This window comes from Rhipicephalus microplus, chromosome 3 (genome assembly GCF_043290135.1).
Source record: "Rhipicephalus microplus isolate Deutch F79 chromosome 3, USDA_Rmic, whole genome shotgun sequence".
NCBI classification, from domain to species: domain Eukaryota; kingdom Metazoa; phylum Arthropoda; class Arachnida; order Ixodida; family Ixodidae; genus Rhipicephalus; species Rhipicephalus microplus.
The window spans coordinates 69,604,363-69,622,459 of NC_134702.1; the positions used below are offsets into that span (position 1 = coordinate 69,604,363).

The 18,097-nt window shown below is 48.9% G+C and overlaps 1 protein-coding gene across 6 annotated transcripts in view; it reads right to left on the minus strand.

The window, feature by feature from the left end:
* LOC119173915 (E3 ubiquitin-protein ligase MIB2) overlaps positions 1–18,097 on the minus strand; it is a 121,614-nt gene that overhangs the window by 78,179 nt on the left and 25,338 nt on the right. For 4 of the 6 annotated variants that reach the window (XM_075889747.1, XM_075889748.1, XM_075889751.1 and 1 more), the window contains 2 exons: positions 13,532–13,583; positions 7,309–7,406 (listed from right to left, as the gene is read on the minus strand). In XM_075889747.1, coding sequence (XP_075745862.1) covers positions 7,309–7,406; positions 13,532–13,583 — 150 coding nt within the window. The remainder of the gene's footprint in view (positions 1–7,308; positions 7,407–13,531; positions 13,584–18,097) is intronic. The other 2 variants (XM_075889752.1, XM_075889749.1) reach the window with 1 other exon arrangement.

Consider the following 18,097-nt stretch of genomic DNA (forward strand, 5'->3'; position numbering starts at 1 on the left):
CAGTCCCCTCGGAAGCGTACGTTCACCGACGAACCTCCTCTCATCGGCGCCCGAGCAAGCCCTCGAATGTTCTAGATGGAAAGGGGCGGGGTGATGCCGGGTTGCGTCATCCGACGCGGACGGCCTTCGAACCGCCTCGCCCTCTCCCCAGCCTTCGCTGCGTATCGCGCCGACGAAACGATGAGAACTTTCTGGAATCTCGCGCAGAAGGTATTTAATCGAGCAGCCGAGATGAGAGATCAGGAGAAGACGGAAGTTAGCGCCAGAGCGCGTAGGGATTCCGCCGCGTAGTCGGTGAAGGTTATTTCCGTAGAGACAAAGCAGGAGAGGAAGATGATTTCCACCTGAGGGTTGACGACTCGAGCTACAGGCAAGAGTGTGTGTCTACCACTATCGAGCGAAGACGCGTAGCAACAGCTGCGTGTGTGAAGCCGACGTGTTTCCGGTGAAGAAGTTTGAAGCTTGGAGAGCGGCCAAGTGAAGACGTGAGGTTTCCTGGACGAGAAACTTCGGGGGCAGCGGAACGAAAGAGGTTTCCTGGAAGAGAAACTTCGGGGGCATCGGAACGACGTGAGGTTACCTGGAAGAGAAACTTCGGTGGCAGCGGAACGACAACAACGCTGGACTTTGAGTGAGTGATTCTCGGAAGAGTATCATCCAGACTTTTGTTCCAAGAACTTTGGACTGAATAGGTTTTCTATCTCTTTAGTCTTTAAGTGTCTTGGTTGTTCAATGCATGCGACTGCATTGTAGTGCGTATTGTTGTCTGTGTCCGTTGTTTCGAGTGTGGCTCATTGTACTGTATAGTACGTTGTTTGATTGGTGACATACTGTATTCAACGATTCTTGAGTGTGCATACTTGTGTATTGTTTTTGATCTGCCAATATTGAGAATATAATATTGTTTTGTTTATCATTTCTCGGCTCTGACTTGTTATTTGGACCACAGTCGGCGTCCGCTGGTGTGCCAAATAGGACCACTTCTAAATTGTCCACGGTTTCGTGGTGAGGTTCGGGGAGCCGATACTTCGGCCCTTGGAATTAGCCCGGCGATCGCCTCCCAAATTAACGGGACCTGTGACACTGAGTTAACCCGAGAGGTCATGGTGAGATCTGGTGATGTGTCTTTAGAGAAGCTCTTCCCTAAGCGGGTAAGCAATTCGAAGTCATTGTGCAGGGTGAGTTGATGATCCTGTATGTGGGCGCATAAGGCTCATCCTTTAGGCATTCTTTGGACCACTTGTTCTTTGGACCACAGCCGGCGTCCGCTGGTGCGCCAAATAGGACAACTTCTAAATTGTCCACGCTTTCGTGGTGCGGTTCGGAGGGCCGATACTTCGGTCCTTGGAATTAGCCCGGCGATCGCCTCTCAAATTAACGGGACAATTAATCTGGCGTCCGCGACAGGACCTTTTGGTGCACAGTGTGTCCAAAGTAGTGAGAAAGAGCCTCGAGTTGTTGATAGTGCTATCGGAACGATTTTGTGTGTTGTTCAGTGTTGTCGTTAACGAGTGCAGGAGAGTGTTCCGATAGACTTATTTAGGTAGATACGTTTTACACGCGGCAAGACTTTATTAGCTAGACACCATGGATCTCGAAAAGTTAGTTGCTCTTGGTGAGAAGATGGATCTTTCTGGCGCCGAACTACGGAAGTGGGTAAGCTAAAGGAGAAAGAGGCAAAGGAGAGAGAAAAGTTGGCAGCCGAAAAGGCGAGAAAAGAAAGAGAGGCAAAGGAGCGACAGCTGGATGAAGAAAGAGAGCAGCAATTGAAGTTGGAGCTGGAGAGAGAAAAGTTGACAGCTGAAAGGGCGAGAGAAGAAAGAAGTGGAGAAGGCTGAAGGGGAACGGCAGCGGCAGCACGAGATGGAACTCGAACGGCTCCGTTTGCAACAGCGAAGTGAAATTTCGGTCCAAGCTAGAGTTGAAAGCAGCGAACGGGAGGACCACGGCTTCCGCTTGAACCCAAGCAAGCTGCTCGTAGCGTTTGATGAAAGGAAGGATGACCTTGACGCGTACCTTCACAGATTTGAGGCGATTGCGAGAAGCCAGAATTGGCCGGAACATCAATGGGCAACTGCTTTGAGTACTTGCTTGAGTGGTGAAGCGCTCAGTGTGTACGGTAGGCTGACGCCGACCGATGCAGCCAACTATGCAATGGTGAAAATTGCTTTACTGAAGCGATCTAGATTTACTGTGGAAAGATTCCGGGACAGATTTCGGACAGGAAAGCCAGCTGATGGTGAGACGGCTACACAGTATGCCACCCGACTTAGCCATTATTTCGACAGATGGATTGAACTTTCAGGAACAGCGCAGGAGTACGATGAGCTTAGAGAGCTCCTAATTAGAGAACAATTTCTTACTAGTTGCCACCCAAGCCTGTCACTGTACTTGAAAAAGAGGAGAGCTAAGTCACTTGAAGACATGCTTGAATTGGCTGATCAACTTTTGGAAGCGCAAGGTGGCACAAATTTGGCCAGAGTCAAGAAGGAGTGTCCCGAAGATTCGAAAAATTCGGCACTCGAGCAAAAGAAGCGTGCACCGGAGAGTGTTCCGCGATGTTTTTTGTGTAACCGAGTGGGTCATTGCGCGAACGACTGTCGTACAAACCTTACGAGTCCTACGGTAGTAAAATGTTTCAAGTGTGGTCAGACTGGGCACAAAGCAGACGCATGTCGTAACGGAGTGAGTCAAACTCACCGGGTATTCTGTGTGCTAACAGCACCGAAATCGGATGGTGATGCCGTCACCGACGGAATTGTAGAGTCGAAATATGGGGAGAAACTTCCTATTGTGGGTGCTGTAATGACAAAACAGCCAACCGGTGTTACGAAAGGAATGCCAACGCTGCCTGGAAAAGTTGCGGGCAAGAAGGTTACGGTGTTAAGAGATACCGGCAGCTCCACTGTTATCGTGCGGAAAAATTTGGTACGGGAAAGTGAGTTAACAGACAAAACGAAACCAGTCTGCCTAATTGAGAGTACGGTTCGGATGCTTCCCGAAGCAGAAATCGTGGTTGAAACTCCGTACTTCAACGGCAAGGTTACGGCTCTATGCATGACGACCCCCCTGTACGACCTCGTCATCGGAAACATCGACGGGGCGCGAGGGCCGAATGATCCAGAATGTTTGGGGGAAGACCCGAAGATGGAGGCCCCGCCGACACAGGGACCGCAAGATACAGTGGAGGAGCCTGCCGTGACGGATCTCACTCGAGCCCAAGGGGAAGCCGCAGTGCAAAGGACAGTGAATGAGAAAATGATCGTGTTGAATGAGTTCACGTGCTGGGCAACTGGACTTACGTCGGCACGACCTCAACTGACCGACAATGTAAAGATGACGGAGTCGGCCAGCCAGGCACAATGTCGTGACGTGAACAAGCGGGTGAATGACCGAACAGGATCGGTTGAACGTTATCACCCGTTAACAGTGACGGAAGGGACAACGATGGCTGAAACGCCGCCTCAGACCCCGTCGTTGGAAAGGGCTCGCCGAAAAAGAATGAGGAAAAATAAGAAGAGATCGAGCGAGCACCGCAAGAAAGGACGCAAGCGCAGATCGAAGTACACGGTATAGGTGCTGAGGTCAAATCGGAAGGCGTTTGGCTGTGTTGTTATTGTGTTATCCTGTGTCACAAGTGTCGAAGTGTTTGTGCTTTGACGTGATTTATAGGGTTGTGCAATTGTTGTACTGAGAGAACTTTGTACATTTGTATTGTCTGGAATATGTGATGGAGTGTTGTACTCATGCACCTGTGGTTATATTTCATGTGTTGTGAGATTGAATTACAATGTACAATTGTATTGAGTGATATATTGTGAATGTGACGTGTCATGAGCGACGGACTAGGTTACAGTCTTTCAGAGTGTGGGGACTGTTCGCGCTCGTTGGTGTGGTTTTAAATATTATGAGATAATATTCTTAAAGTGGGGGCAGTGTCACAAAACGAGCGCTCGAAAGGGCGCGCCGCCGCATTCTCGCGACGAAACGCCGGAGTGACGCCGCGAGGTCAACAATAATAAAAAAGAAAACAAGCATCCAAAGACTCCCCGGGCGAGCGTCCATCTCCCCTCGGAAGCGTGGGTTCGCTGACGAACCTCCTCTTATCGGCATCCGAGCAAGCCCTGGAATGTTCTAGATGGAAAGGGGCGGGGTGATGCCAGGTTGCGTCATCCGACGCAGACGGCCTTCAAGCCGTCTCGCCCTCTCCCCAGCCTTCGCTGCGTATCGCGCCGACGAAATGATGAGAACTTTCTGGAATCTCGCGCGGAAAGTATTTATTCGAGCAGCCGAGATGAGAGATCAGGAGAAGACGGAAGTTAGCGCCAGAGCGCGTAGGGATTCCGCCGTGTAGTCCGCGAAGGTTTTGTCCGTAGAGACAAAGCAGGAGAAGAAGATGATTTCCACCTGAGGGGTGACTGCTCGAGCTACAGGCAAGAGTGTGTGTTTACCGCTATCGAGCGAAGACGCGTGGCAACAGCTGCGTGTGGGAAGCCGACGTGTTTCCGGTGAAGAAGTTTGGAGCCTGGAAAACGGTCAAGTGAAGAAGCGAGGTTTTCTGGAAGAGAAACTTCGGAGGCAGCAGAGCAAGGTTTCCTGGAAGAGAAACTTCGGGGGCATCGGAACGACGTGAGGTTTCCTGGAAGAGAAACTTCGGGGGCAGCGGAACGACAACAACGCTGGACTTTGAGTGAGTGATTCTCGGAAGAGTATCATCCAGACTTTTGTTCCAAGAACTTTGGACTGAATAGGTTTTCTATCTCTTTATTCTTTAAGTGTCTTGGTTGTTCAATGCATGCGACTGCATTGTAGTGCGTATTGTTGTCTGTGCCCGTTGTTTCGAGTGTGGCTGATTCTACTGTATAGTACGTTGTTTGATTGGTGACATATTGTATTCAACGATTCTTGAGTGTGCATACTTGTGTATTGTTTTTGATCTGCCAATATTGAGAATATAATATTGTTTTGTTTATCATTTCTCGGCTCTGACTTGTTATTTGGACCACAGTCGGCGTCCGCTGGCGTGCCAAATAGGACCACTTCTAAATTGTCCACGGTTTCGTGGTGAGGTTCGGGGAGCCGATACTTCGGCCCTTGGAATTAGCCCGGCGATCGCCTCCCAAATTAACGGGACCTGTGACACTGAGTTAACCCGAGAGGTCATGGTGAGATCTGGTGATGTGTCTTTAGAGAAGATCTTCCCTAAGCGGGTAAGCAATTCGAAGTCATTGTGCAGGGTGAGTTGATGATCCTGTATGTGGGCCCATAAGGCTCATCCTTTAGGCGTGGATGTTGTGTGACCCTATAACTGATTTGGAGAATTGAAGTCGCCAACAATGAGGAGTGGGTTTCTCCGGGCTTCTTGTTTAGCCCGAGCAAAAATGGTGGTAAATCGGTGGTGTCTTGAGCTGGGACTGCTGTAAATATTAAGAATTTAAAGAGGATCTGACCTCGTCTTTTCAGGAAGTATTTCTAGGAAGTCATGATCAATGTCGATACCGTCAAAATATGAGCAAGTAACGGTTAAGTGCTTTTGGGCTAAAATTGCGGTATTAGGGCGTTCGCATCTTGTGCTCTGGAATGTGGCGCATACCCACTTCAGGCATAATTCCTCATCGACCTCAGACACTGCATGAAAAATTAGCACAAAATTGCTTGCAAGTGTTTAGCGAATACCACGATTCTCAGAACAATGACGAAAAAAGCGCAGCGAATGCCGGCCTACTACCCAAAAATGTTTATTATCAATGCTGTAGTGGGTATCAAGCAAGTGAGCTTGCAGCAGTTACCCAACGAGTGTTCGGAAAGGGCTCTGAAAGGACACTCTTCTGGATTTCGCTGCGACTTTGCTCCGCCTTCTGCGCAGGCCTGGCGTTCTTATTATTTTATTTGCGTCTTTTTCAATATTTTCACTCCCGAATATATGCTTTTTCGCTCACAAGCAACGAAACCGACCCCACCGCCAGAATTTCTTTAATGCTGTCGCGTAAATATAATGTCTAACTAAAAAAACGAGTCCCTAAATGCACACTTCTTTCCCTTACTATAATGGTAATCATGCACTACGGACAATCACGATTCACTTGCTACTCATTCACAAAACATTTGGTTCATTATAATGGCAGGTGTATACGTACGTGAACGTACGTACGTTGTTTTTTTTTTCGAACGAATTCATGCAATCTCTGTCCTTCACTTTCATTTGAATAAAATTTATGACTATTGAGTGTCATTGCTTCATATTGAAAAACAGTTTTCCTCGAATATTCTTGATTTTAAAGAAGTTGATATTCAAGTATTTCAAAGAACACAGAAGGCACAAATAGTTTCCAATCCTTGCGAATCAACTCTATGCTTTACTTAAAAAAAACATTTTTGAAATAAAATGAAAATGTCCCCACCTCAATAATTTTGTTCATCGTAATTAGCTGCTACTCGTAAACATTTGTGCATTTGTAAAACTAAGCATGCACACGCACTCGAGATGTTCAGGCAGTGAGATATTAGGATATAGTCTGATATGAATAATCGCGGGAAAAATGACGCCCGGATGTTGAATCAATACAATCTCGTTAAAATTAAAAGAAACAATTACGCCTAAATAAAAAGGCCATAATGACGAACGTAAATGCCTAGGGATACAATTTGATACGTTGAAGTAAAGCTGTTCTCAAGCACACGCTTGCTTAATTCAAATTTCGCAAATAAGAAAAAGCTGCTTGAATTTATTTAGTACGCTATGAAAAATGCCAGAAATGCGGCCAAACACAAGGAAGTTACAAAATATAGCAGAGTATTAGTTTTTTTTTACTGGTACACTTTTCATTGCAGTACTGTATTTTATAAAAGGATTGAAACATCTAGGAGGAATAAACTTAATGTTATTCTTGCCCGAATTAAGACAAACTTGTATTCTCGTTGAATCATTACAAATTCATTCACACAGCGTGCTCCATTCATACGCTCAGAAACTGGCGCCCACACGAAATAAAGATACACTGACGCACAGACAGTAACCACCGGCACGACGAACAGTCTCATCAAAACGTCCCCTTACCAATATTGCAGGTCATCATGCAATTCCTTGAAGAAAATTACTGAAGAACCTCTTACACTGTTAAACTCGGCAACCGAGCATAACGAACAGTTAAGGCCTGGAGTGTATCCACATTCACTAAATAGGCCGGGCGTTGCCAGTTCAGGCATCGTTAGTACTGTGTAATATGATCAGTGTCACTTTGTTCATTTCCAAAATGCGCACTGCATTTTTTTCAGATACCTACCGTTAATTTTTTATTCGGTATTTACCTGTGGCCTTGCGACATTCCCGGTGATGGAAACTCGCTCAGTCGTTTGCGAGCCAGCGCCATCGTTTCGCTCTCCGGCATTCGGACGTTGTGGAGGAGCTGTCGACAGACAAGTTATATCAGTGTCGGCCCTCAGCTGTGTCAATACGCCTCTTTGCGTAACTCCCCCACCCCTTTCCCCTGTGCAGGATAGCGTAACAGCCCTCTCAAGCTGCATGGCTAACATCCCCGTCTTTCCTTCCTGTACCTCCCTTCCTTGCTCCGACTATAGCCGTACGCGTTGGAAACAATACGCTCAAGCTCACTGACATAGTCTTACGCAGGGTGGCGTGGGAGAGGAGGCGGGGGTGGGCGGGAAGCTCCTAGTTGCCTAAGAGGGGTGGGGAGGATTGACATAATAGGGAGGGAGGCACTGCGAGCAGCATTCACTCCTCCATTCTCCCACGAAAGGAAATGCAGCGCACACCTATATATATATATATATATATATATATATATATATATATATATATATATTTATATATATATATATATATATAATATGAAGTCTTGGTAGTCTTGGCTGCGACAGCGTTTATTTGAGGAAAGACCTCGCAAAACGAATGGGCAGAGCCAGCACACAGACGATGACGATGATGATGACCAGAGTGGCAATGAGGGCAAAGAGACAAGCGGATGATGATGATTGTGATTATGCAGGGGTGAGGACGATGTAAGTTACAAATGCCCACACTAATGCCCCCCACTTGGAAGCGGACACCCTGGCCGCCGTAAGTCAAAGTGACGGGGAACGTCGCGTGAAAGGTTTCATGCGACAAACGTGGACAATCTCTGTGCTGCGGTAGCGGCGGTCTGTTGGGGCGACGAGTGGTGTCACACGATAATTAACCGGCGAAGTTTGTTCTAAAACAATGTATGGCCCGATGAAGCGTGGTTAGAATTTGTCACAGAGACCCGGAGTGCGAATAGGTGTCAAAAGCAGCACCTCGTCACCAGGTTGGAAAGACACAACGTGGTGGGATTCGTCATAGATGATCTTCCGCTCGTGCTGTCTCGCTTCAGTATTGATGCGAGCCTGATGGCGAGACTGGGCCAGGCGGGAAATGTATTCTTCGCTAGAATACTGACATGAATTCCCATGGCTGCTAAAGAAGGAGACGTCGAGAAAGGTAGTCGGGGTGCGTCCGTACACGAGGTAAAACGGTGAGTAGCAAGTTGTTCGCTCAACAGCGGTGTTGTAAGCGAATGTCAGGAATGGTAAAAGAGTATCCCAGTTTTTGTGGTCGGGTTGGACGTAAACGGCTATCATGTCTGCAAGGGTTCGGTGAAATCTTTCTGTGGGACCATTTGTCTGAGGGTGGTAGCTTGAAGCTGTCTTGTGAGTAGTTCCAGAAGCGCGCAGTACTTCATTTACAACTTGTGACAGGAACACTTTGCCGCGGTCACTAAGCAGTACACGAGGAGCCCCATGACGCAGTATTATTGCGTGAAAAATAAAGTCTGCAACTTCCACCGCTGAGCCTGTAATAACAGAGGAAGTCTCAGCATAGCGTGTCAGGTGGTCCACGGCAGCCACTATCCATCGTTTGCCAGCAGATGTGACGGGGAGAAGCCCGTAAAGGTCAACACCTACAACCTCGAACGGCATCGAAGGGCACGGAAGTGGCTGTAGAGGTCCAGCAGGTGCCGACGTGGGGAGTTTACGACGCTGGCATGGGTAGCCGGAACCGACGTACCGAGCTACACTAGAAGAAAGGCCAGGCCAGTAATAACGACATCGAATGCGGTCAAGAGTTCTTTTTTTTAAACCAAAATGACCAGCAGTCAAGTCATCGTGGAAGGCTTCGAGCACCTGAAGTCGAAGAGAGCGTGGCAGTACAGGAACCCAGCGCTGACCGTCAGGGTGGTAGACGTGGCGGTAGAGAACCCCATTGTCCAGCTTAAAGTGCAGGAGTTGATGACGGAGTCGTGCGTTTCGTGGATGAGAAACTCCCGAAAGGTGGTCCATGATGCGTCTGCAGTATGAATTAGACCACTGGCGAGAGATAAATGTTGGCTCGTCGTCCGAAAAGGGTTGCGTTATTTATGCGAGCGTATGAACTTTGGTAGATGTGGCGGTTGAGTTCTCACCAACGCTCATATGGGTAGTTGGAAGCGGGCAACGAGATAAAGCATCGGCGTCTTGATGTTTTCTGCCTGACTTGTAAGTTATGTCAAAGTGGTACTCCTGCAAGCGTAGTATCCACCGACCCAAGCGTCCGGACAAGTTCTTCAGTGTAGAAAGCCAGCATAAGGCATGGTGGTCCGTAACGATTGTGAAGTGACGGCCGTGGAGTTAGGGACGGAACTTCTGAACCGACCAAACCACAGCCAAACACTCTTGCTCAGTTATAGTGTAGTTCTTTTCAGCAGCGATGAGTACGCGACTGGCATATGCAACAAAATTCTCTAGGGAAGACTTGTCGCGTTGTAGAAGAACGGCTCCTATACCAAGGCCGCTAGCGTGGGTATGGAGGATAGTTGGTGCGGCTTCGTCAAAGTGGCAGAGCAGAGGTTCAGACGTGAGTGCCCGCTTCAACAGGTCGAATGCTGTTTGGCATTCTTGAGACCACAGAAAGGGGACGTTGGAGGCAAGCAGTTGGTGTAATGGAGCAGCAATAGAATCGAAGTTCTGGATAAACCGGCGAAAATAGGAGGCAAGGCCAAGGAAACTGCGAAGCTCTTTTGGTTTTTCGGGGCGCGGAAAGTGAAGGACTGCAGAAATCTTGTCAGGGTCGGGCCGGATGCCATCTTTGCTAACGACGTGTCCTAAGACCTTAATATATTTGCTAGCGAAAGAGCATTTTTTCGTGTTTATTTGAAGCCCGGCGCCGGCAAGGCACGTCAAAACTTGATCCAATCGTTCTAGGTGCTCAGGAAACGTTGACGAAAAGATAATAATGTCGTCCAGGTAGCAAAGGCAACTTTTTCATTTCAGGCCGCGCAGCACGGTATCTATCATGCGCTCAAAAGTCGCGGGTGCGTTGCAGAGCCCGAAAGGCATCACGTCGAATTCATATAGCCCGTCGGGGGTTGCGAATGCCGTTTTCTCCTTATCGTCTTCATGCATAGGGATCTGCCAGTACCCAGAACGCAAGTCGATGCTTGAAAAGAATTCCGCGCCTTGTAGGGAATCAAGGGCGTCGTCAATGCGTGGCATAGGGTACACGTACTTGCGTGTGATCTTATTGAGCGCCCGGTAGTCCACGCAAAACCGCACAGAGCCATCCTTTTTATGGACCAAAACAATAGGAGACGACCAAGGGCTAGATGAGGGACGGATGACTTCCCGTTTAAGCATGTCCGCAACGTTTTCTTCTATAATTTTTCTTTCAGTTAGAGACACGAGGTAGGGTCGGCGGTGTACAATAGATGTCCCAACAGTTTGAATTCGATGTGCTGTAGTATTAGTGCGGCCCAGCTTAGACGAGCAAATATCGAAAGAATTGGCATGTTTCTGTAACAATGCGAGCAGCTGCTGCCTCTGTGAATATGTCAATTCGCTGCTGATTGTGGTGGTAAAGGCGGAGGAAGAAACATGCTCACCGAGGCAAGGTTCTTTGGATGCGATGGCCTGAAGTGGCGTGACGAGTACAGGCTCGAAGTCAGCAACACGGGCCACAGTAGTGCCCTATGGCAGTAAGATCTTCTCCGGTGTAGAGTTGACAGCGGTGACAAGTGCCGAGCCATTGCAAAAACGAACGACACCGGACGGAAGAACTATACCTTTGCGAACGCAAAGTGGTGACGGTGAGACCAATACATCCCCGTGATAGATGTCGTTGGACGTAATGCTGACAATTTGCTCGTGTAGTGGCGGGAGTTCGATGTCTTTCGCAGCGACCAGACGAAGTGGCTTCTGATTATCGTCGTCAAGCATGTAGTCGGTGTCAGCGAGGTGAACGACGCGTTGTCCACAACAAATCGCCGCTGAAGCAGATGATAGAAAATCCCACCCTAAAATTAGTTGGTGAGAGCAGCGGGACAGGAACGCAAAGTGGACATGATGGCGGATGCCGTCGATGAAAACACGCGCAGTACAAAGCGCGGAAGGGCGAATGATGTTCCCCTGTGCAGCAACTAACGTGGGGCCATCGTAAGGCGTCATTACATTCCTTAAATATTCACACAAATCAGCACGTATCACAGACAATGTCGCACCTGTGTCCAACAAAGCATCGACTCGCACTCCTTCCACTTCCACAGAAACCATGTTACACGAGCCTAATAAAGGAATTTCAGTTCTAATTCCGAATGCAGTTTTTCCTCCACAAACTGCATCACTTAGTTTTCCGAATGAATATTAGAGGTGAATGAGGCGGGCCGAAGTGGAGAAGTGGAACGGCGAAAGGGCGAAGGCGAGCGGCGTCTCGTGTTTCGGCTGTTTCGTGGTGCAGTCGATGCCGGAGGATATGGTGACTGGTGCCGGGGAGACGAATAACGCCGACCTTGATAATACGCCCCGGTGTACAAATCCCGTTCACGCACATCGTTCCGACGCTCATCTTGCTGGCGCTTTCGGCAGAAACGAGATATGTGGCCGCGATAGCCACAGTAGTAGCATACAGGGCGAGAGGAGCGCCACGGTGGGGAATAGAAGGCATTCGGGGCACCTGGAGCTAGCGCGGTCAGGTGGGCCGAAGGGTCAGGGGGCACGGAATGGTAGTTCACAGGGGTAGCGGCAGCAACTGACGCGTAGGATGGACGTGGCAATGTCGCATGGGCGTCGCTGGGAGGCACGGCAGCAACTTGAGGGTACGTGGGTATAGGGTGAGAAGCAAATGGCTGTACGGGCGCAGAGCCAGTCAGGGATGTAAGTTCCTCCCTGATGATGTCACGTAAGGGCATTCCCGGAGGCTCTGTAGGTCCCGGTGTAGGAGGTGTGAAGCCCATGGACCGCAATTCTTCGCGTATAATGTCCCGGATGAGGTCACGCAGATGGCCATCTGACGTGGAGTGGTGGTCGCCGATGTCTGGTTGAAGGCGGACGGAGTCCAGTGCATGAAGGCGCTGGCATGTCGCCACGACATCAGCGATGGTAGCTGGGTTTTGCACAGCGAGGGCATTAAAGGCAACAGGCCCAATGCCTTTCAATATGTGGCGCACTTCGTCCGATTCCGGCATGGATTTATTGACACGCCGGCAGAGTGCGAGGACATCCTCGATGTATGAAGTATACGATTCACCGGGATGTTGTCGGCGAGCATCGAGTGTTCTCTTCGCGACGGCCGATCGAATGACTGGTGTCCCAAAGACGTGCCGCAGCTGCTGCTCGAAGGTAGCCCAGTCGGGTAAGTCAACGACGTGGTTAAAATACCATGTCTTCGCGACTCCGACCAGATAAAAAGGCACGTAACGCAGTTTGGCGGCCTCGTCCCACCTATTAGCGGCACTTACGCGGTCGTAGTCATCAATCCAGTCTTCTACGTCTTCTCCCCAAAGACCAGCGAAGAGCGGGGGTTCCCGCTGATGTCCGTCTATGTAAGTAGGAGGGGCAGCTTGCGGCGGTGCGTGGTTGATGACATCAGTGCCGGCAGGCTCAGTCTGGGACATGCTGCCTGACTGTGGGCGCAAGCGGCGGCCTGAACGAAGCTCCAGGGGGTATACCGGGCTCAGGGAGGTCAGAGGACCGAAAATCCACCTCCACCACGTATGAAGTCTTGGTAGTCTTGGCTGCGACAGCGTTTATTTGAGGAAAGACCTCGCAAAACGAACGGGCAGAGCCAGCACACAGACGATGACGATGATGATGACCAGAGTGGCAATGAGGGCAAACAGACAAGCGGATGAAGGTGATTGTGATTATGCAGGGATGAGGACGATGTAAGTTACAAATGCCCACACTAAATATATATATATATATATATATATATATATATATATATATATATATATATATATATATATATATATGTATGTATGTATGTATATATATATATATATTTATTTATTTATTTATTTATTTATATATATGCTCATTGGTGTTTCGCTTATAGGCAGTGACACAATGTAGAGCTCGAATCTATTGTTTCGGTTACTGAAGAACACCTCTGCTTCGCAGAATGAAGAGCTGATGGGGTGCAAGCGACGAATATCAAGCTGCATGCAAGAAGCTGCCGAGCCACCAGATTGTTTTTTTTTCTTTTACAGCTTTCTTTCTGGTGTGTTTTGTCACACATACTTACTCGTAGCTTGTCGAGATGGAGTAGAAGAGCTGGTCCCCATCTTGGAAGGAAGCTGCAAATAAAGAGGGAATTGAGCCCGCCTTCCAACACGCAGCACAAGACTTATTCGGGTTGAGTACGACTTGAAGGGCTATAATGTTATTTTATGAATGTATATTTCTTGTTCGGGAAAATGAGGCGTTAATTTCAGCACAATAATGAGAGCGGCACCAGCAATCTGCGGTTTCACTACCTACAACTGGCGTCCGCCCACTGGAGTGAGGCAAGTACACATGAAAGAGATAAAGGAGGACGCCTCAAAAAATCGCCGCCAAAGCATTCCGTTAAAAAAACTGGTTAGAAAGAGAAAGCTGAAACGTGCGGCCCCGGTGTCGAACAGTGCTTTGAGCCCGACGTGACACGGAAGTCTTTCGCAATAATTGGTTACATGTCCGTGCTTCTAAATGAGGTTAGGCACGTTTGGTTTGGGTTTACCACAGCGTTTGTTTCACATGGCGCACATTGCGTCGCGCATGATCACGGTCATGGAGGAGCGTAATGAGCGGTTCAGATGCGTTTCCCAATGCGTTAATCATAGTGGTTGTCCTCGAACCACAGGCGGTCGCAGACGTCGCAGCCGAAGCCAATGTGCCGCTGGAAAAACTCCCGCCCAAAGCGTGCGTTCGCCCCCATACGAACGCTCTCCCGCAATCTTCGCGTTGACGCTGTCGTTCCCGCTACGGCGCCGCGTTGTTGCAAGCGCTTGACATCGCGAGCGTGGTTTGCAGGATCCGTCCGTCACTGGCGCTTGCGTTCCCATTCGCGATTTAGCGCGGTTTGGAACGCTGCCGGGTCGGCGGTACAACAACCGGATCTGGGCACAACAGATGCCGGATCCGGGCACTAAAACGGGCTCTCCCTGGCTTGTTGTTGTGCCCGGATTGTCACATCAGCTCGACGAATGCGAGTCCTCTCACGTTCTCATGGTCGGCGCTTTTCTAGAGTTGTCCGTCGCACACCCATGCCCCGGATAACTTATGTATATTATTATATATGTATTATCTTTTTCGCATCACTAAAAACTTATTCTCTTTCTCCTCCTTCTCCTTCTTCTTCTGCTCCTTCTTCTCCTCCTTCTCCTCCTCCTTCTCGTCCTCCTCCTCCTCCGAGCCACCACCCGATCTAAAGAACACAGCCGGATACATCCACCCATCCATTCATCCGTATAGCGTAAGTGTACATAGCGTAAGTGTACATAGCGTAAGTGTATATGCTACATTTAGGCAGCACAGTAGCGCATTTGCTTTGAATAGCCGCTAGCAACCATGCACTGCGGAGAAGCTGGCGCACAGGCCGCACCACCAAAAGCGGTCGCCGTGCACCTAGCATTTATGAAGTGACTGTCGTGCGCACTGTAGATCGTTAGCTACGAACTGGTACTTTCATTTGCTTTAGATTCATGTCCTTAAGCTTCGACAGCAAAGTATTTGGGTGGATTCGGTGCCATTTTCAAAAAAACATACTGAAATAATCAATGCTCTTGGCTAGGTGGGGCGTTCCTTGAACTTGCAGGACCAATATTTTGTGATTGTGAATTTCAGCTCATCTTCCATAGCTGGCACGACTTTACCATGCGGTACGGTACATGCTATTCGGCACTACGCTACGCCTTATTAGCGGTTTGTGTTACCGGACAGACTAAAATTGCCTGTTTAATTCCCGTGGCACAGTCCCGAAAGCATCTGTTTCTTTTTTCTTGGCCGCTTGTTGACACGCCAGGCACGGCGACTGGGAATTGGCGCGACACGCTTCGTCGATCGGCAACAGGCTTAATCAAGTCTCCTGCAAAAACAGAGTACGGCTTCACCGCGTAACTGCCGTCGCTAACCCCGCAAGATGGCGGGCCTATGCGCTACTCTGCTCCCGTAGGTAGCGTATACAGTTACTCTATACATGTAATGCATGTTGCGCGCTTTCGCTTTCACCCGGAGTCGCCGGATGGAAGACAAGGCTGTGGAGCGGAGGTAACGGAAAGCGGCGGCAGCGCGCGTTCGCGGGCAAAATCCTGAGGCGAGAGCTTGCAATGCCGAGGCTGCTCGACAAGCTGAGCGACGGCGGCGCGAAGACCCTGCCCTTCGCGAAAGTGGAGCAGTGGCACTGCAGCGGCGTTGTTCGACCATGACAACTACAGGCAAGGACAGACAGACAGACAGACAGACAGACAGACAGACAGACAGACAGACAGACAGACAGACAGACAGATAGACAGATAGATAAATAGATAGATAGATAGATAGATAGATAGATAGATAGATAGGTAGATAGATAGATAGATAGATAGATAGATAGATAGATAGATAGATACTTTACCCCACGCCGGAACAGAACAAGGAAAAACAAGAAGAGATCGAGCAAGCACCACAAAAAAGGCCGCTCAAGGTACACAGGATAGGGGCCGAGGTGGAATCGGAATGTGTTTGACAGTGCTATATGTTAAGTTACTGTGGTTGTTATCCTGTGTCACAACTGTATGTCGAGCGAGTCAAAATGTTTGTTACGGTGGTGTGATGGGATGTATTGGACAATTGTTGTAGTGAAAGAACTTTGTACATTTGTATTGTTTGGAATATGTGATGGAGTGTTGTACTCATGTACCTGTGGATATATTTCGTGTGTTCTGAGATTGAATTACAATGTACAATTTTATTGAGTGATCTGTTGTGAATGTGACGTGTCATGAGCGACGGACTATGTTGCAGTCTTTGAGAGTGTGGGGACTGTTCGCGCTCGTTTGGGTGGTTTTGAATATTATGAGATAATATTCTTAAAGTGGGGGGCAGTGTCACAAAACGAGTGCTCAAAAAAGGGCGCGCCGCCAAATTATCGCGACGAAACGCCGGAGTGACGCCGCGAGGTCAACGATAAAAAAAACAAGCATCTAAAGACTCCCCGGGCACGCGACTCTCTCCCCTCGGAAGCGTAGGTTCGCCGAAGAACCTCCTCACCCCACATCGGCGGCCGAGCAAGCCCTCGAAATTTCTAGATGGAAAGGGGCGTGGTGATGCCGGGTTGAGTCATCCGTCGCGGACGGCCCTCGTATCGTCTCGACCATTCCCCCAGCCTTCGCTGCTCATCGCGCCGACGAAATGATGAGAACTTTCTGGAATCTCGCGCGGAAGGTATTTAATCGAGCAGCTGAGACGAGAGATCAGGAGAGGCCGGAAGTTAGCGCCAGAGCGCGTGGGGATAGCGCCGTGTAGTCAGCGAAGGTTTTGTCCGTAGAGACAAAGCAGGAGAAGAAGATGATTTCCACCTGAGGGGTGACGACTCGAACTACAGGCAAGAGTGTGTGTTTACCGCTATCAAGCGAAGACGCGTGGCAACAGCTGCGTGTGGGAAGCCGACGTGTTTTCGGCAAAGAAGTTTGGAGCCTGGAGAACGGTCAAGTGAAAAAGCGAGGTTTTCTGGAAGAGAAACTTCGGAGGCAGCAGAGCGAGGTTTCCTGGAAGAGAAACTTCGGGGGCATCGGAACGACGTGAGGTTTCCTGGAAGAGAAACTTCGGGGGCAGCGGAACGACAACAACGCTGGACTTTGAGTGAGTGATTCTCGGAAGAGTATCATCCAGACTTCTGTTCCAAGAACTTTGGACTGAATAGGTTTTCTATCTCTTTATTCTTTAAGTGTCTTGGTTGTTCAATGCATGTGACTGCGTTGTAGTGCGTATTGTTGTCTGTGTCCGTTGCTTCGAGTGTGGCTCATTGTACTGTGTAGTACATTGTCTGATTGGTGGCATATTGTATTTAACTATTGTGGAGTGTTCATACTTGTGTATTGTTTTTGATCTGCCATTATTGAGAATATATTATTGTTTTGTTTATCAACTCTCGTCTCTGACTTGTTCTTTGGACCACAGCCGGCGTCCGCTGGCGCGCCAAATAGGACCACTTCTAAATTGTCCACGCTTTCGTGGTGCGGTTCGGAGGGCCGATACTTCGGCCCTTGGAATTAGCCCGGCGATCGCCTCTCAAATTAACGGGACCTGTGACAATTATTCTGGCGTCCGCGACAGCACCTTTTGGTGCACAGTGTGTCCAAAGTATTGAGAAAGAGCCTCGAGTTGTTGATAGTGCTATCGGAACGATTTTCTGTGTTGTTCAGTGTTCTTGTTAACAAGTGCAGGAGAGTGTTCTGATAGACTGATTTAGGCAGATACGTTTTACACGCGGCAAGACTTTATTTGCGAGACACCATGGATCTCGAAAAGTTAGTTGCTCTTGGTGAGAAGATGGGTCTTTCTGGCACCGAACTACGGAAGTGGGTAAGCCAGAAGGAGAAAGAGGCGATGGAGAGAGAAAAGTTGGCAGCCGAAAGGGCAAGAGAAGAAAGAGAAGCAAAGGAGCGACAGCTGAAGGAAGAAAGAGAGCAGCAATTGAATTTGGAGCTGGAGAGAGAAAAGTTGGCAGCTTAAAGGGCGAGAGAAGAAAGAAAAGCGGAGATGGCTGAAAGCGAACAGCAGCGGCAGCACGAGATGGAACTTGAGCGGCTCCGTTTGCAAGAGCGAAGTGAAATTTCGGTCCAAGCTAGAG